This window comes from Marmota flaviventris, chromosome 7 (assembly GCF_047511675.1).
Source record: "Marmota flaviventris isolate mMarFla1 chromosome 7, mMarFla1.hap1, whole genome shotgun sequence".
Classification (NCBI taxonomy): Eukaryota; Metazoa; Chordata; class Mammalia; order Rodentia; family Sciuridae; genus Marmota; species Marmota flaviventris.
Window position 1 is genome coordinate 71,939,061 of NC_092504.1, and position 20,963 is coordinate 71,960,023.

Genomic DNA, 20,963 nt, shown 5'->3' on the forward strand with positions numbered 1-20,963 from the left:
TAGGACTGGAATAAAGAAAATAATTGAGGAAGACCTTAGAAGATGGAAAAATCTCTCATATTCTTATATAGGTAGACTTAATATTATCAAAATGGCATTCTACCAGAAGCATGTACAGATTCAATGCAAATCCCATCAAAATTCCAATGACAATCTTCACAGAACTATAAAAGCACTTATAATATTTATTTGGAAAAATAAAAGACCCAGAATAGCCAAAGCAATCCTAGGGGAGAAAAGCAGAGCAGGAGGCATCACAATACCAGATCTCAAATTATAGTACACAGCTATTGTAACAAAAACAGCTAGCACCAAACAGGTATGAAGACCACAGAATAGAACAGAAGACACAGAGACAAACCCACATAAAACAATTATATAATACTAGACAAAGGTGCCAAAAACATATGCTGGAGAAAAGATAGCCTTTTTAACCAATGGTCCTGGGAAAACTGGAAATCTATATGGAAGAGAATAAAATTTAACTCCAACCTCTTACCCTGCAAAAATGTCAACTCAAATTGAATTGGAGACCTAGGAATTAGACCAGAAACCCTGCACCTGCTAAAAGGAAATGTAGGCCCAACACTCCAATAAATCAGCAAAGGAACTGACTATTTAAATAAGACTCCTAAAGTGCAAGAAATAAAATAAATTCAACAAGTGGGATGGCATCAAGTTAAAGTTTATGAATGGCAGAGGAAAGAATTAAGAGCATGAAGAGAAAACCTACAGAATGGGAGAAAATGTTTTCCATCTGCTTCTCAGGGCATTGATATCCAGAATATACAAAGAATTTAAAAAAAAATTAACACCAAATAAATAAATGAACAAATCAGTAAGTGGGCAAAGAAATTAAACAGACACTCTCAAAAGGAGAAATACAAACTCTCAATAAATACATGAAAAATGTTTAATATCTGCTAATCAAGGAAATGCAAATTAAAACTACATTGAGATTTCTTCTTGATCTAGTTAGAGTGGCAATTATCAAGAATACAAGTAACCATAAATGTTGATTAGGATGTGGAAAAAGGTACATTCATACATTGTTGGTGGGACTAAAAATTAGTGCAACCACTCTGGAAAGCAGTGTGGAGATCCCTTTAAATACTAGAAATGAAAGAATCCTTTCACCCAGTTAGCCCTCTCCTTGATATATCCAAAACATTTAAAATCATATACTATAGTGAAAAAGTCACATCAATGTTTAAAGCAGCACAATTCACAATAGCCAAGTTATGGAATCAAACTAGGTGTCCATCAAGAGATAAATGGGCAGAAAAAATAAAGTGGTAAAAATATGAAATGGAGTTTTACTAAACCATAAAGAATGACATTATGCCATTTGCCAGTAAATGGATGGAACAGAAGTCTATCACGCTAAATGAAAGTAACCTGTTCCACAAAGCTTAGGTTCAAATGTTTTCTCTGATATGTGGAAGCTAATCCAAAATAAGAAAACTAGAAGAAAGTTCAGTGAGATAGAAAAAAGAGGATGAAGAGGAGAAGAAGGGGTGAGATAAGGAGAGACAGTGGAATGAGTCTGACCAAACTTTCCTATGTGCCTATATGAATAAACAACAGGGAATCTTCCCATCATGTAAATCCAAAAGACATTAATTAAAAAAAAAAAAAACTATAAGTAAATAGCTGAAGTTTCAGTAGAGTAGAGGGAAGGATACAGGGCAGGGAGGTTAGAAGGGGAAGCAAAAGCATTGGGGACTGAACCAGAACAAACTATATTCCATGCTTTTCTAATTATGTCAAAGTGAATCATAGTGTTATGTGCAACTAAAAAGAACCCATTTAAAAAAAATCCTTGAATTCTTGTCATTTATGAAACACAGAAGTGTATTTCAGAAAACAATACAACAATGTCCCCCAGAAGAAGAGAGGGAGAAGAAAAGTAAAAAAGGAAAGAAATAAACAACAAGAAAAGTGCAAAGACATCAAATGATCTGTGTCTTGAGCAATGAGGGTGGGCTGTTCGGGGCTCTCTCCACATAGACCAACTCCACCCCAGGATTAGATCACGGTTAAGATTATTTCTTCACTTAATTTACCCCTTTAAAGTAGGGATCTGGACACTTCTTTTTATCACTACAGAATGCAGCCAGTTTTGACCACACACATCTTAGGAAACTTCTGATTAAGGTCATATTGCCCACATAGGGAAGTCTTCTTTCCTGGTTATGAATCTGTCAGGAATTTTCACATTACCTTGGAATCTGCCACTCCAGAGAGACCTAACTTTTCAATGACCTTTTTGATTCGCTTATTTTTTCTCTTCTTTGACATAGTTGTTGGAAGTCGAAGAGAAGCTGAGAACCACATGTTTTCTCTCACTGTCAGGGTGCTCATCACGACATCATCCTGAAGGGAAATGTGCTTTCAATGAGTCATACTGAGTCTTTTCTAAGACCATCACTCCAGCGAATGTTTAAGTTTATTCACAAAAATAACAAACTCATGGAAAATTTCTAGGTAATGGTGAACGTTCAACTCTAAACATTTCAGTGACTCCACAGAGCTTCAGAGCCCAGGGAATAATTTTCCTTCCCTATCTTCACACCCAGATGGAGCACAGGTGATTACGGTGACTTCTAAGCACTTCCAGAATACTTTATATGAGGATTTGACAGGGGCATCTTTTAGGAGAAAAAGAGAGGTGAAGGAAGGGCAAAAGGGCAACAGTAGACCCTTTGGAAATGATTCAAAGTTAGAATTGTTACCATTGCCTACAGGTTCATATTCCAGATCATTTCTTCCTCTCCTTTTAACCTCTTTGTCAGTCTTAAGGGAGATTATGTAAATTCGGTGTAAATAAGATTGGTTCCTTGAGCATGTTCAATTGGAAGCATGGTATACTACAAGCCAAGGCTCTTGCCCATATAGAAACAGGGGAAACCTAAAAGGAAAACCCACCCATACTTACCTGTACCACATATCCTGAATTACATTGGAAATTGTCAGGGTGAGGTACTTCATGTACCCAAACATTTTCATATAATACTCTTGGTTCTTTCCTTGCAGCTAAGATATCTAATAACCTATAAAAGGACACACATGTTGTGAGATTTTTCCTTACTACAAAGGTCACATCTCTCACCTATTCTGAATCCAAATTCTGTTCAGGTTAGAAAGTGAACTAGCCAAAATATTCTGTGATTTAACATATGCGTGTACATGCACGCAGACACACAAATTCTTACTTTCCTTTATCATGTGCTATAAGAAAGCCAAAAAAAATTAAAGCAAGATATCATTGGTTTATCCAGTACAGATCTTCCAAGTGACCCTCATCTTTATGGATCCAACCCAAGCAATAGGAGCCTTTACCTCTGAGGTATGTCCCACTGAGACCTTCAGTTCCTTATCTACACTTTTAATATTATTCCTTTATTTTCCTTACTCATTATCTCATAACAAGGTCAACTGCTTTGTGCTAATTACTTTATCATGCTGTGTTTGTAATGCTGAATTTAATAAGAATTCCTGGTCCTAGGATTAAAACCATAAGATAGTCCAAATGCACATTATCCATAGGACAAAGGCCCAGACAAGACATGAAAAGAAAATGCATGTGATTTGTAAAAGCACACAGAAACAGCACCAAAAGACTTATTTGTGCTTTCTGTTATACTCACAGTGATTTGCCTCCACCTTGGGGTCCCACGATGGCATTAAGGCCAGGTTTCATGATCCCACTGTAAACACAAAAACATACTGATTTATTATTTCACTTTTTAAAGAGTTGTATAGGTTTAGGGGCTACACTGAATATATTATTTAAGGCTAATGAAATTGCAGACATATAACAAGAACCAAATTTTAAGGAAAAAAATCATTGGTTAAAAATAGTCTAGTATACATAGGATATGAATCACTAGTCAAGACCTATGAGAGAAAAGCCTCAGATCCTTGAAAATCCCTTTCATTTATTCATGAAGCCACTAATCCCTAAATGGAAATGACACATTCTATATCAACAATCTGTGAAATTCTTGTAAATAATCTCCATTCCTCTTACTCTTTTTAAACAGCTTCTGAATAATGTTTGATGATCAGCCTCTTCAAATCCCCTGGCATGCTTCCCAGTCAAGTAACACACAATTAATAAATCAATGATTTGTAGACTATCAGGAGTAGTGTTCTCACTTTTAAAATCTAGTCAGAACAAAAGAATCAATACATCTTAAATAGAAATAAAAGACTGGAATAAAGCACTCTAGAGTATAAGAAACTATCACCTGTTCTTCACATTTGAGAAAAACACCTTACCAATTAAAAAAGCAAAACATGCCCTAGGATAGATGATTTACTTCTTGTTCAGGATCTGATAAATGGACTGGAAAATGATCTGTGTAGAATTAGGAGACATCCCTCTAGCATGGATGTCCTTTGGGGATGCGCAGGCACAAAACAGATACAATTGTGCTTCAATCTAATTAAGGGTGTATGTGAGAGTAGTGAGTATTCAGATAGAGAAGAAAGGGGTGATGATGGCAGGGTTGACTGTGCTAAGACCCAAGATGAAGTCAAATAGGCTGAATTTTGTCCTAAATATAAGAGGTGAAACTACTAAGAAAATTAAATGGAGGAAGGAGAACTAAGGGCAGGGACATTGCAGGTGCACAGGAATGATCAAAGAACAGTTTGACTTAACCCATTCAGAACACTGGTGTCTATGCCAGTCTCTCTTTAGAACTGTTAGGTACCTCAAAATGTGTTCTACAGTGTCCCACAGCACTCACACCACTAGGACTTTGGCATTCATGGCCGGTGCCACCTAATCTGTCTCACAATGATACTAGGGCAGCTGGGGGCTAAGGTGAAATGTAGCTTTCACTTTGCTTTTTAACTAGGAACAACTCACTCAATGACTGAACTAACATAATGAGAGTGTGATAAACCAGGAACAAGATGTGACACAGAAAATTCTTACTCTTTTGGTAACCTTCCTCCCCCAGTGTAAAGACACACAAATGACTGGGTATATCTGGGGGTGAAGATCAGTGCTAGCATGGGTGTTTAGCATGCATAAAGTCTTGGGTTCAATCATTAGCAAACCCCCAAATTAAAAATGCTTGGGTACACTCTCAAAGTGCATTTGTATATAGTTCCTAATGATCTTCTTTATTAATATCTACCTAGAAACTGCTTCTAAAATGAGTAGGAAAAGCCTTCTTATTCCCTAAGTCTTCATTCAGTGACTGGAAAACTTCCCAGGTTTTTAAGATATGTACTGAAGGAAAGATCAAGCCATCCTGAATGATTCAACCAAAACCAAATGTAAATATGTAAAGGCAAAGTATTTCACAGGTACCACTGTTTGGTTTTCTTTGACAATAAACCCAGTGTTGCAGAAAATGGAAGTAGTGTAGATTCCCAAATGCCACAGTTCCAATGTGGAGCAGTAGCTAATTCCATATCCATTGAGGCAGCTGGAAAGGATAAGCAACGTAAATGAACCCTCACACAGAGTGTATTTTATATATATTCAACCTGCACATATTCAAAGCATGGTACATTCACTTCTTTCATCACAAAATCTGTAGGGACAAACATATTTTAATTACTGTATTTCACAAAGGCTTGTTAGCTTTTCATAAGTCAAGTCTATCTAATGTAGTAAAAGATGAAAGCCTGTTATCCACCATTTCTCCTAGTCAGGATTTCCTGAACCAACACGAGAGAGACAAGAAGTAGGCAAGTTAGCAGGTGTTGCTGCATGGACAGAGATCCCATCCTAATAGCAGTCAAGGCCTCAGCCCAATCAGCCCTCAGATCCTCACCATTTCTTTTCCACCTATGCCTCAACATTTTCTATGCTATCTTATCACTTCCTTGATCTGAAGGGAGTTGCTGGCATTAACAAAGAAGTATAAAGTCACATAAAAATATCTAGAAGACAGAATGAATGTCAAATTCCATATATATTTGCAGCCACATTGAGTCAAAGTACTCTTTTATAACTACTCTCCAGCCTTGGGGAGCCAGGAAAAAGTTTTTGCTTTGTTTAGGAAGAATTTTTCCCTTATGACACAAACAGAACTTATAGCAATGGTATCTATGCAAAGCCAAATTCACATCCTAACATCATATATGGGAATCAGAGACTCACAAATATCAGAAAAACATTGACACCCATAACGGTCAGTATCTGAACTCACAGAGGTACATGTGGTAGTGATAGGTTACATAGAAATATTCATTGCCCTCCTACTCTAGATCTCATTTCAACATTGCACTTTGAGTTCTGAATTTGTTGTGAGATGAAAAGAATAAAAATCATAATTGCCATGTACTTTAAAAATATAATTATTTATTCCCAAATGACTTAAAATCATCATACTACAGTGACACAACCACATCAACATTTATAGCAGCCCAATTCACAATAGCTAAACTATGGAAGCAACCTAGGTGCCCTTCAACAGATGAATGGATAAAAAAAATGTGGTATATATACACAATGGTATATTACTCAGCCTTAAAGAAGAATGAAATTGTGGCATTTGCTGGTAAATGGATGGAGCTAGAGAATATCATGTTAAGCAAAATAAGCCAATCCCAGAAAAACCAAAGGCTGAATGTTTTCTTAGGTATGTGAATGCTAATTTACAATAAGGCAGTGGGGGTTAGGGAAAAATAGAGTGGACTAGGCAGAGGGGAGTGAAGGGAAGGGAGAAGATACAGAGGTCGGAAGGTTAGTAAAATGAATTGGACATTATTACCCTGCCCTACGTGCATTTATGATTCCATGACTGGTGTTATTCCACATCATATACAACCAGAAGAATGAGAGGATATACTCTATTTCCATATGAAGTGTCAAAATGCAAAATTCTACTGTCATGTAAAACTAATTAGAACAAATAAAAAATAGTTGATTTAAGATTATAAATTCTTATTACTCTGTACTTTAACTGTATAACTTCAATTAACTTACAGACATCTTATATTTAAATATGTTCTACCTGTCTTTATTAGAATAAGTGATAAGTAAATTGTTATAGAACAATTATAACTATTATAAAGAGACAATTTTAAAGCAACCATTCATTTAACCCAGGTCTGTTTGAAAAGAAAAGTACTTTCACAATATACTACCATTTTAACCTTCTTGCTTCTAGACTATAAAGGATATAAAGTGCACGGGTACCCAAAATGCATCTGTTTCAGAAAGCACATTGTATTTCATAGTTTGGAAAGTTCAGAGTTACAATTATAGACCCACAATTAAAAAACAATGATACAGGCATCCTTCCACCCAAACACAAGGTTACCCATGAAAAACTAAAGACCTATTAATTGTTCAGTTTCTTAAATAAATATTGACATACGTTTTACAATCATTTTTAGAAATGGTGTGTCAGTTCAGTTCCTTTCAAACTAAACATACACTTAAAGATGACTCAATCATTTCAGTCCTAGTTTAGCCAAAAGAAGTGAAAACATATATTAATATGTCTGTACACAGTCTTGAACACAGTAGCCAAGACCTGTATTCATTGTTAGTCAATATAGTGGTCTTTTAAAAAGTTCATGCACATACTTGATATTCCATAGTTCCTTTTCCTCAGTTGCTTTTTGATCAAATGGAAAGCCTTTCTTCTCTTTTACATGATAAGAGACATTGTGAAAACTCAACACAGGCCCTTTCTTATCACTGGAAGTTGTCTCAGGGAGGTCATCAGAGTTTCTTTGGGACATGGAAATTGAACACAGGTCATTACTGGAAGACATCTGGATAGTTCTGCCTTTCTGTAGAGGGAAAAGCATTAGTAAGTTGATAGTCCATGTAAATCAAATTATAAACACTAGATAACAACATATGAACACATTTAAACCAGGATCCTTTTAAACTGTGCTGTAGTGAGTAGGTTTCTTTCTAAAGAAGACCCCACATCACTGTGATAAAAAGAACCTTTAATGGAAGGCAGATCCAAACTAGAATACCTGCACTCCAATTAGATGTCACATTCCCAAATTAAGGTGTCCTAATAATTAAATAGTATGAAAATTATTCAAAACCCAGGAAGGCAGAAAAATGCAAATAATTATTAGTTTTGTCTGGCCTAAAAATCATAATATGATACAATCTCAATTCAGGAAGAGCCTAGAGGAACATCATTCAGTGCTTGTATTTGTTTAATGTTAGTGTTTATAATATTTTTACTACCAAAAGGAACTTATCCTAGCATTCTGGGGCAGGAGAGATTTCTCTGAATTTATAGTTGTACAACTTTGGTTGTTGTGCACCTTCAATCAGCAAAGTAGGTAAACGCCAACATTCTTTTGCAATGACATTATTATTTCCTTCATGCACAAACATATGAAAATTATGAATTAAATCAAACCAATAGTTAAGCAGTTCAAAGCTTTAGAGCAAAAGCGAATATTAAGTTAAAAATATTTCATTACAGAAATTACAAAAGTTCCCTTAAAGTATTTAATCAGAATTAGACCTGTGGCTGAACTAAGCTTGTTAAATTGGTTTTAAGTGCAAACTGCAATAATCCTAGCTTTCATTTTTAAAAGCCAAATACATTCGTGAAGAACTTTCTCTCTTCCTATGGTGGACTAGCTGCTCCAAACTAATCATCCTCCCAAGAACAACCATAGAAGCAGAGAGAACATGAGAAGGAGTGTGTGAAGAGTTCTCTGATGAGAGCAAGAAAGCCAATGGAACTGGAGGAACCAAAATTGTGTGGGCTCTCTCTCATCCAGCGAATAGGTCCACAGAACAGGGTAGAGGAGAGTGTGACTGCAGAATTGCTAATCAAGACCTCTGGAGACCAAGCAGGAAACAGATCTGATTTTATTGCACAGTTACCATGTATATATACTCAGGCAGTAGCTAAGCAGATTACAGGCAGCTACCAATGCAATTTCTGCTACCTGTCCTTGCAGCGACCAATTGAGGAGTGGACCATGGAGCAAGCACGGGGATTGCAACACATGGCCTCATGCCCAGGGCTGTGCCTACGGGGTAAGAATTCTGCTGCTCACATGCCTAGCACAAGGGAAGTTGCCTGCCACTCAGAAAACCTTGGTGTATGCCAGGTATGTAGTCCTCCATGCAGAAAATCCCAGCAAGCAAGGAACGGCACTGGGCAATCCCAGAACCCTGTGCCTTTTCCTCTCTGGGGTTTGCAAATTCAAACTTTTACACACAGGGCACCACTCAGGAGCCAAGCAGAAAGAAGCTGCTAGAAGCTTGTCCAGGAAGCCCCTAGTATATCTGAGCAAATATCTCAACAGTCTTTCATCCAGGGAGACAAAATTTGGAATTGTGAGCCAGTAAAGGTGAGGATTCCTAGAAAACCAAGCTTTCGAGATCTCAGAAACATTATGTCCCGAGAATACAGGAAAACCCAAAAGAGACCATTCTCTGCTCAATCTAGGTCATTACTCTTAAAAAGATATCATCACCCAGATGGAGTGGCACATATTTTTGATCTTAGCAACTTAAGAGACTGAGGAAGGAGAATTTCAAGTTCAAAGCCAGCTTAGGAATTTAGTGAGGCCCTAAGTAGCACAACAAGAACATGGTCTCAAAATAAAAAAATAAAATAAAACAGCATGTGGATGTGGCTCACTGGTTAAGGGCCCCAAATTAACAATACAAAGAAAAACAAAAGATATCCTCATTCAAATTTTCAAGTATGTCAGATATAGGAGCTAAAGTTCCAAAAATGAGAACATAAAAGAAGACCCACAGGTAATCCAGACTGGAGTTATTAAACATTGATATTAAAAGGTAGTTTTAATTACAATAGTAATATTTTAAGGAAAACAGATTATCACCTAATAACCACATCTTTAAAAAAAAGATTAAAATAAAGAATTCAAGCTAGATATGGTGGTGCAAACCTCTAAATTCCAGCTACACAAGAGACTGATGTAGGACAGGGGATCAGGAAAGCACTCTCCAATGATGCTATTGAGCAGTCACTGAGGGTGGTTTTCTGGAGGAACAGTGCTATTCTAAGCACTAGTGTAAGGAACCAGCAAAAAGGCCAGAGGGCCTGAAGAGTGAAGGAGGGCAAGAAGACAGGTGATAAGGTCAAAAGAAGGAGAGCTCAGGCAGAGATCATTACTGACCACCATGAGAAATTTGACTTGGACTGGGAATGAGATTGAGGGTATCACAAAATTCTGAGTGAAGGAATGCCATGATTTAACTATATTTAAAAGGACTGCTCTTACTTTTATCAGGGTACTGATGGAGTAAGGAGATCATATAAAAGACTACTCTAACAACCAAAGAGCCAGCATGGGGACACTGTTCTCAATCCCTCCTCTGTTGCCTGTGAGAGAACTTGGAAGACTTCTTTATCTCTGTATGTGCTGCCCCTGTGTAACACGACTTAGAAACTCCAAGAACAGAAACAGCCCCAGGTTTATCAGACACAACACACCACCTGTAGCACTCTCTCCTGGCCCACAAGAAAATGGGGGTGCAAGTGGGGAAGGCACAAAACTTCAAGAGGAGGAGAACCTCATTCCCACAGCAAGGACTCTGTGGTCCAAACAGAGGATTTGTGAGGGTCCTTTATGATCTTAACTTGTTCCAAAAATATCCCAGTACCCTGCCTCACACACCCCATGATCACTTTAGGAAATAGAATAAGTACAATACATAATAACAGTTGACTTTATGTCCCATGGAAACTAGGGAAAAACTCATGCAAATTTAAAAAGAATCCAATTGAGAGGCTCCTATGAATCCAAACAAGAGGAGTAGGTATCAAGACATGGGGGAGTGTGTGTCTGTGGGAGTCAGGAGGACAACACTGGCAGATGCCCTGGGAAGTCCTCACCCTTTGTCTCCTCTCTTCACCAAGCTGACCCCACTGTACTGCATTCTGTTTAGACCTTCTGTGAGAGGGTAGATAAACCTCTCAGTCTGTCCTTCCTCTTTCTTTGTAAGACTCTCACCTCCAGTGGCTTCAGTGGGACATGGCATCATTTATTTATCTCCAAATAAAATCCAGCTATCAAACAGTAGCATATGGACCACAAGGTCTTAGTGTCCAAGTGTGTACTGTCACATTTAGTATAAGGACAGTTACAGCTACAAGATCTTCAGACTTGTTATCTTCTAGAAACTTCTGTTTCACCTCCTGGATAAAATGAAGTGTATTAACTAGTGCCAGCTGAGCCTAAGAACTAAATTCCAGCCAGACCCTGCTTAAACAGCAGCAAGGTCTTTCCAGTCACAAACCCAAGACATTGAGGTATTAATCAATAAAATATAGGAATACTGATTCAGGAGGGTTTCTGACCAAGTACAGACTTCATTCCCTTCTTGTAAAAAACAAACTTATTCATAGACACCAGGATGCAAGCAGAAGGTTGAATAGCAATTTCTCCCTGTACTTATCACCCATCCCTGGCTTAAACAACTACTACACTACTAACTTTGAATATGATCCACCAAATATTTCCTCTCTGTATATAAATTAAATGTGTAGCTCAAAATCAGATATTCACTCTTGTCAGCCTCCTATTGAGTGTTAGAAATGGACAGATCTAATGGCATAAAATCAGCAACAAACTAGATCAACTCACCAACAGGATCAATTAAGTGTGTGTAATTGAATATAAAAACTACAGCCATAGACATTTTGTTCAACAATGGACTGCTTCTGTGATGTTCCCATAAGATTATAACAGAGCTGGAAAATCCCTGTTGCCCAGTGACATGACAGCTGTCATCTGTTGTCAACATCATGGCAGCTGTTCTAGCAAGTGCACTACTCATTAAATTTGGGGTGTTGCTGGTATAAATAACCTACAGTACTTCTGTCATAAAATTATAGCATGGAAAGTTATGTACCGTACATAATACTCAATAGCAATGGTAAATGATGATGTTACTGGTTACATGTTTACTATCCTATAGGTTTTCTTTCTTTTTTCTTTTTTTTTTTTTTTTTTTGTGGTACTGAGGATTGAACCCAGGGTCTTGTACATGCAAGGCAAGCACTCTACTAACTGAGCTATATCTCCAGCCTACTCCTACTATATCTCCAGTCTACCCTACTTAAAAATAAGAGTTAAAAAAAAAGGAAGGATGGAAGGGGAGGCCCACTTATTCCTCTATAAAATTTAGATTTATCTACAAATAAAACCCAGCCATCAAATGGTAACATATGGACCACAGGGTCATAGTGTCCAAGTGTATACTGTCACACTTAGTATAAGGACAGTTACAACTACAATAAACCATCTCAGAAAGTGCACTTAGAATATGCACTACTCTATGCGTTATGGACAGCACTGAGAGTGCTGTCCATTGTCATTTCTAAGTCCCCTCTGCATCCTTAGGTGACACACACAGACACTTCCCTCAAAAATAATTGCCCTAAGAACAGACACATAGACCAATAGTACAGACTTGAAGACACAGATACAAACTTACTCAGATGCAGTAACCTGATCTTTTTTTGACAAAGGTGCCAAAAACATACATGGGAGAAAAGACAGCCTTTTTAGCAAACAGTGCTAGGAAAACTGGGAGCCCATATATAGAAGAAAAAAATTAGAATCTTATCTCTTATCCCACATGAAAATCAATTAAACATGAATAAAAAATATAAAAATTAGACCAGGAACGATGCAATTTCTGGAAGAAAATGCAAGGTCAACACTCTAGCAATATAGACACTGACAATGACTTTCTCAATAGGACCTTAAAGCTTAGAAAATAATGCCAAGAATTAATAAATGGGATAGCATCATTTAAAAAGATCCTGCACAGCAAAGGAAACAAGTATAGAACCTAGAAAATGGGGAAAAAAATCTTTGCTAGCTATGCTTCTAACAGAGGAATAATGTATAAAGAACTCACTAAACTTAACACAAAAACAACAACAAAACCCAAAATAATCCAATCAATAAATGGGCAAATGAGCTAAAGAGACACTTCTAAAAAGAAGAAATAAAAATGGCCAACAAATATATAAAAAACGGTGCAAAATTATTATCAATTAGGGAATGTAAATTCAAACTACCTTGAGATTTCACCTGAGTCTAGTCAAAAATGATAGTCATTTTGAGTGCAAACAATAATAAATGTTGGAGAGGATGCGGAGAAAATGGAACACTTTTACACTGTTGGTGAGATTGTAAATAAGTACAATCATTATGGAAATCAGTCTGAAACTTCCTCAAAAGCCTGGGAATGGAACCCTCATACTTCTAAGCTGTATAACTCCTTGGTATTTATCCTAAAGAATTAAAGTCAGCATAATATAGTGATATACAGTACCCTTGTTTATAGCAGCCCAGTTCACAATAGCCAAACTAGGGAACCAGCCTAGGTATCTATCAACAGATGAATGAATTTAAAAAAAATGTGATACATACACAAAATAGTTTTATTCAGCTATAAAGAAAAATGAAATCAAGCCATTTGCAGGAAAATGGATGAAATTTGGAACCATTAAGTTAAGCAAAATAAGCCAAACTCAGAAGGTCAAGGGTCACATGTTTTTTCTCATCTACAGAAGGTAGACAGGAAAATGAAAATGAAAGGTAGGGGTGGAATAGTCTTATGAAAGTAGAAGGGAGATCAGTTAGAGTAGAGGAAAGGGAACAGTGGGAGGGAAGAGGGGAGGGAAAGGGGAAATGCTAGACAAAATATATTGGCCAAATTATATTACTTTGGATAATGATGTCCATCACATTCCACCCTCCTTGCTAACCCCCTGCCCCCTCCCTTCCCTTCCCATGCTTCTGCCCTATCTAGAGTTCATGGGAGGAATAGAAGAACTCTAGACAAAAAATACATTTTGAAGTGACAGGGTAGTTTTCAAAAATGGCAAGGATGTTAGAATTAACACGGGGAATTTAAAAAGTCTGATTAATATGTTAAGATAAACTAAATCTGTACAAGATCAGACAGGTAAAACAAGGCAAATAATAGACTGCTTACATGAAACTTACTTTAAATATAAAGATGCACATGGCCAGGTGTAGTGGTGTATGCCTATAATCACAGTGACATGGGAGGCTGAGGTGGGAAAATCGCAATTCCAAAGGCAGTTTCTAAAACTTTGAGACCTTATCTCAAAATTTTAAAAAATATATATAAAGTACTGAAAGTGTAGTACAGTGGCAAATGTGACCCTGGGTCCATTACCCAGAAAAAAAAAAAAATTATAGTCAGAGGTTAAAAGTAAACGCCTAGAGAATAATATGTCATGCCTGCACAAATGATATCAAAGGAAGAATAGCTATGTTTCTTATACATAGACAAGATTTCAAAGTAAAGTTATCAGGGACAAAAAGAATATTATATAAAGACAAATAGTCAGTTCTTCAAGAATATGTTACAACCCTTGACATGCATACACCTAAAAACAGATTATCGAATTATGTGAGGCAAAAATGTAATACAAATGCAGGGAGTAAAAGATGAATCTGTAACCACGGTGGGAGACTTTGATACTCCTCTGTTAGAAATGGACAAATCTAGTGGCATAAAATCAGCAACAACCTAGATCAGCTCACCAACAGGATCAATCAACTGTGTGCAATTGAATATAAAAAACCACAGTTATGTGCAACATAAAGACATTTTGATCAACAGTGGACTGCATCTTTGATGATCCTGTAAGATTATAACATAGCTAGAGAATCCCTGTTGCCCAGTGACATGGCAAATGCACTACATATATGTTTGGGGTGATGCTGGTATAAAAAAAATCTGCAGTGCTGCTGGTCATAAAAGTATATCATGTAAATTATGTACCGTACATAACACTGAATAGCAATGGAAAATGATGATGTTACTGGTTACATGTTTACTATACTATAGCTTTTACTGTTATAGAGTCTAGTCCTACTTAAAAAGTAAAGGTAACAGTAAAACAAAAAGGAAGGAAAAAAGAAACCAAAAAAGGAAGAAAGAAAGGAAGGAAGGGGAGGCCCACTTATTTCTTAATAAAATCTAGGTTTATCTCCAAATAAGATCCAGCCATCAAAGTAGCATATGGACCACAGGGTCTTAGAGTCCAAGTGTGCCCTCTCACAGAGTAAGGATAGTTATAACTGCAACAAACTATCTCAGAAAGTGTACTTAGAACATGTGCTACTGCATGCATGTGGACAGCACTGAGGCTACTCTCCATTGCCATTCCTCAGTCTCCTCTGCAATCCCCACGACACACACACAAGACATTTCCCTCAAATATAATTGCCATAAAAACAGACACATAGACCAATGGTACAGATAGAAGACACACAGACAAAGCCACTCAGAGATAGTAACCTGATATTTTTGATGAAGATGCCAAAAACATACATGGGAGAAAAGACAACCATTTTAACAAATAATACTAGGAAAACATGTTACCCATATATAGAAGAAGGAAACTAGACCCTATTTCTCACCGTGCATGAAAATCAACTCAACATGGATCAAAAATCTAGGAATTACACCTGAACCAATGCAAATCCTAGAAGAAAATGTAGAGTTAACACTACAGCAATATAAACACAGACAATGACTTTCTCAATAGGACTCTTAAAGCTCAGGAAATAATGCCAAGAGTTAATAAATGGGATGGCATCATTTAAAAAGATTCTGCACAGCAAAGGAAATAAGTATGGGAAGATAGAACTTAGAAAATGGGAGAAAATCTTTGCTAGCTATGCTTCTGACAGAGGAATAATATCCATTATATATAAAGAACTTAAAGAATATAACACCAAAATGAACCAACCAACCAATCCAAGTAACTCAATCAGTAAATGGCCAAATAAACTAAACAGACACTTCTCAAAAGAAGAGATACAAGTGGGCAATAAATATATGAAAAAACTTTTCAACATCATTAGTAATTAGGGAAATGCAAATTCAGACTACCCTGAAATTTCACTTGACTCCAGCCAGATTGGTAGCTATCAATGATACAAGGATTAATAAATGTTTGAGAGAATGTAGAGAAAAAGTAATACTTTTACACCATTGGTGGGATTGTAAATTACTACAACCATTATGGAAATAAGCACAGAGGTTCCTCAAAAGGCTAGAAATGGAACCCCAATATGTCTAAGCTGTACCAGTCCTTGGTATTTATCCTAAAGAATGAAAGTCATCTACTACAGTAACACATGCATGCTCATGCTTATAGCAGCCCAGTTCACAAGAGCCATACTATGGAACCAGCCTAGATGTCCAACAGATAAATGGATAAAGAAAATGTAGTATATACACAAAATGAATTTTTATCCAGCAAAAAAGAAAAATGAAATTATGCCACTTGCAGGAAAATAATTGGAACTTGAAACCATTAGATTAAGCAAAATAAGCCAAACTCAGACAGTTAAGGATCATGTTTTTCCCCATCTGTGGAAGTTAGGGAAGAAAATGAAAAAGAAAGGTGGATGTGGGTTGGTGTCATGAAATGGATGGGAGATCAGTAGAATAGAGAAAAGAGACCAGGGGGACGCTGGAAGGGAAGAAAAGAGGAAATTCTAGAGGATTATATTGGCTAACTTTTATTGTAATATTGTATGCATGTATAAATATGTAACAATTAATCCTGCCATTATGAAAAATAGTGCACCAAAAATATAGAAAAAATATTAAAATTTTTTTTAAGAGAACAGGCCCAGCGGCCCGCGGAGGGGCAGAGCCGCCCCCCGCGCCTGCAAGGTAGGTGGACCTGCGACCCACCGGCAGGTCAGGCCCAGCAACCCGTGGAGGGGCAGAGCCCTCTCTCACCACTTCTGTTCAACATAGTTCTCGAAACACTGGCCAGAGCAATTAGACAGACGAAAGAAATTAAAGGCATAAAAATAGGAAAAGAAGAACTTAAATTATCACTATTTGCAATTGACATGATTCTATACCTAGCAGACACAAAAGGGTCTACAAAGAAACTATCAGAGCTAATAAATGAATTCAGCAAAGTGGCAGGATATAAAATCAACACGCATAAATCAAAGGCATTCCTGTATATCAGCGACAAATCCTCTGAAATGGAAATGAGGACAACCACTCCATTCACAATATCCTCAAAAAAAATAAAATACTTGGGAATCAACCTAACAAAAGAGGTGAAAGACTTATACAATGAAAACTACAGAACCCTAAAGAGAGAAATAGAAGAAGATCTTAGAAGATGGAAAGATATACCCTGTTCATGGATAGGCAGAACTAACATCATCAAAATGGCGATATTACCAAAAGTTCTCTATAGGTTTAATGCAATGCCAATCAAAATCCCAATGGCATTTCTTGTAGAAATAGATAAAGCAATTATGAAATTCATATAGAAAAATAAAAGACCCAGAATAGCAAAAACAATGCTAAGCAGGAAGTGTGAATCAGGCGGTATAGCGATACCAGACTTCAAACTATACTACAGAGCAATAGTAACAAAAACAGCATGGTACTGGTACCAAAACAGGCGGGTGGACCAATGGTACAGAATAGAGGACACAGAAACCAATCCACAAAACTACAACTATCTTATATTTGATAAAGGGTCTAAAAGCATGCAATGGAGGAAGGATAGCATCTTCAACAAATGGTGCTGGGAAAACTGGAAATCCATATGCAACAAAATGAAACTGAATCCCTTTCTCTCGCCATGCACAAAAGTTAACTCAAAATGGATCAAGGAGCTTGATATCAAATCAGAGACATAGCGTCTGATACAAGAAAAAGTTGGCTACGATCTACATACTGTGGGGTCGGGCTCCAAATTCCTCAATAGGACACCCATAGCACAAGAGTTAATAACTAGAATCAACAAATGGGACTTACTCAAACTAAAAAGTTTTTTCTCAGCAAAAGAAACAATAAGAGAGGTAAATAGGGAGCCTACATCCTGGGAACAAATCTTTACTCCTCACACTTCAGATAGAGCCCTAATATCCAGAGTATACAAAGAACTCAAAAAATTAAACAATAAGAAAACAAATAACCCAATCAACAAATGGGCCAAGGACCTGAACAGACACTTCTCAGAGGAGGACATACAATCAATCAATAAGTACATGAAAAAATGCTCACCATCTCTAGCACTCAGAGAAATGCAAATCAAAACCACCCTAAGATACTATCTCACTCCAGTAAGATTGGCAGCCATTATGAAGTCAAACAACAACAATGCTGGCGAGGATGTGGGGAAAAGGGTACACTTGTACATTGCTGGTGGGACTGCAAATTGGTGCGGCCAATTTGGAAAGCAGTATAGAGATTCCTGGGAAAGCTGGGAATGGAACCACCACTTGACCCAGCTATTCCCCTTCTGGGTCTATTCCCCAAAGACCTAAAAAGAGCATGCTACAGGGACACTGCTACATCGATGTTCATAGCAGCACAATTCACAATAGCAAGACTGTGGAACCAACCTAGATGCCCTTCAATAGATGAATGGATAAAAAAAATGTGGCATTTATACACAATGGAGTATTACTCTGCATTAAAAAATGACAAAATCATAGAATTTGCAGGGAAATGGATGGCATTAGAACAGATTATGCTAAGTGAAGCTAGCCAATCCCTAAAAAACAAATGCCAAATGTTTTCTTTGATATAAGGTAACTAAGAACAGAGTTGGGAGGAAGAGCATGAGAAGAAGATTAACATTAAACAGGGGTGAGAGGTGGGAGGGAAAAGGAAAGAGAAGGGAAATTGCATGGAAATGGAAGGAGACCCTCATGGTTATACAAAATTACATACAAGAGGAAGTGAGGGGAAAGGGGAAAAAAAACAAGGGGGAGAAATGAATTACAGTAGATGGGGTAGAGAGAAGATGGGAGGGGAGGGGATGGGGGATAGTAGAGGATAGGAAAGGCAGCAGAACAACAGACACTAGTATAGCAATATGTAAAACAGTGGATGTGTAACCGATGTGATGCTGCAATCTGTATATGGGGTAAAAATGGGAGTTCATAACCCACTTGAATCAAAGTGTGAAATACAATATGTCAAGAACTATGTAATGTTTTGAACAACCAACAATAAAAATTAAAGAAAAAAAAATAAAATTTTTTTAAAAAGTTAATGCCAGGCAAAGCATTAAAAGAAATGATGGATCATTCCCTTTCTATCATGGTCTCCATCTATGGCCTGGAACAAATATGCCCAATAAACATTTCTTACTCTGTATATGTATTTTTTTTTCCTGAAAAAGGAGTGAGCATTTAAATTTAAATATTGGAAAATTATATATAACTATATATATATATATATACACACACACACACACACACACATACATATATTTATTTATTTATAAAAACGTATGTTGCCTTGCTATGCACACACTTTTTTAAACTGATGGATTTTTTTTGGTTTGTATTTTTTGCATTATTTGAATGTTTTCAGGATTATTTTTAATGTGTTGTAAATAGCTGATTAATTTTTAAAGTTAATTATTTAAATAAAAATATTCACAGAACAATTATGAAAGAGAGCTCAATAATTCTGTAGTAAAACTGCCCAAACTTGTGAGCAAATTTTATATCCTGGGAAAAAGCAAAAGAATAATTTGGCCATTTCCCTTAAAATATTAATGCTAACCAATATTGCCTCAACCAGTAGTAACTCCCATTTCACCTATAAATACTAACTTTCCTTATCTGCACACATTTGGGGACAGGAAAGAGTTTATCTTAACTGACCTGTGGATGACTCTGCACCAGACCCAGAGTCAGTTGCCCAGCCACATTATTTTCTGAAAAAAAAAAAACATTCTGATTGGACAGTGTTGTTTTTTAAACTCTCAAATCAAACTGCCAAAGGTACAAACTTAGTCATGTCATTTGAGAAGTGTGCTCTTTTCTAACCAAATGTGCACCCATTACCCACCCATCTTTCCTGTCACACAAATTTGCTCACTTAATAGTAGTTCAAGTGACCAAGGGCACCAGTCTTAGGAGGTGTGTGCTCGGGAGACAGAGCATTAAAACCCATGTATGTAAAGTATGGATATGGAGGTGAAAGGAATCATCCTAATCTTTCACACGTGTCCAGAAACCGCAGCTTCCACTCCACAGTGACACCAAGCATTTGTGCTGCTTTGGAAATCCTGAAGCACTTACCTCATCTCCCCTGGCTCTTTTCCCTTTCTGCTCCTTCCCGCCACTCCTCCTAGTGGAAGACTGAGTGGCCTCCCCTTCCCTCCTGTGCCCTGGGGACAGGGTCTTCGGGGACCCAGCACACCTCCAGCCGCGTTGGCAGAGCCTAACTGGGACGACACCACCCAGCCCTGAGACCAGACACTTACCAAGGGCAGCCCCCTAGGAAGGTTCAGATGGCTGCAGCTCAGGGCTGCAGGCGGCGAGCTGGACGATTAGGAGCTCGGGTCTTTGCTGTGCGACGCTCAGGCTCCTCCTGGTCCCTAAGCCAGTGGCCGCCTCTCCCCAGAGGTCGGGCTTCCAAGGTTAGGGCGGGGGCAGAAGGCAAAAGGCGTGTCGCAGGCTGACAGACTTTGATAAGCGCCCTGGGTATACATGGCAGGAGACCTCCACCCTCCCTCAACGTCTGTGTCACAGAGAAGACTGTTCCTGACCACACAGGGACAAACCAAAATCCCCCGCCTCTGGTGCCTTTTCCAAATGGACAGAAGCATTTCGCTTTGGTATCAGTGGGTACTTCCCAAGCTAATGATACCACATGTGGCTTGGATGGGTTTGTCACTGCTGCTGCTGTCCTTGCTCCTGAGCACTTGAGACTGACTCCTAGAATTTTCCTCTCACACTTCACCCATCCCAAGGACAACAGGCGATTTCTGGTCAATGAGTTTGGGACAAATTAAATGGTTGTGTCCCAGAGCCAAATAAATCCAGAACTGAATCTAAAGGGATGGAGGAGTCTGAATGACCATATTCCTGTGGACAGTTTAAATGTCTTCACACTGCTGTAGTAAGTACTCTTTGCAGTATTTTGAGTCTGGGGAAACCCTAGGTGACAGTATGAGTTCAGG

General features: G+C 37.7%; 1 protein-coding gene across 2 annotated transcripts in view; it reads right to left on the reverse strand.

Moving 5' to 3' along the window:
- The window catches only part of LOC114084410 (broad substrate specificity ATP-binding cassette transporter ABCG2-like), a 56,474-nt gene extending 36,108 nt beyond the window's left edge, over positions 1-20,366 (reverse strand). For both annotated transcript variants that reach the window (XM_071614828.1, XM_071614829.1), the window contains exons 1-6: positions 20,265-20,366; positions 19,660-19,712; positions 7,562-7,770; positions 3,651-3,710; positions 2,939-3,053; positions 2,224-2,376 (exon numbers count right to left, since the gene is read on the reverse strand). In XM_071614828.1, the coding sequence (XP_071470929.1) occupies positions 2,224-2,376; positions 2,939-3,053; positions 3,651-3,710; positions 7,562-7,752 (519 nt within the window). In that variant the 5' untranslated portion in view covers positions 7,753-7,770; positions 19,660-19,712; positions 20,265-20,366. The remainder of the gene's footprint in view (positions 1-2,223; positions 2,377-2,938; positions 3,054-3,650; positions 3,711-7,561; positions 7,771-19,659; positions 19,713-20,264) is intronic.
- Positions 20,367-20,963: the final 597 nt, after the last annotated feature.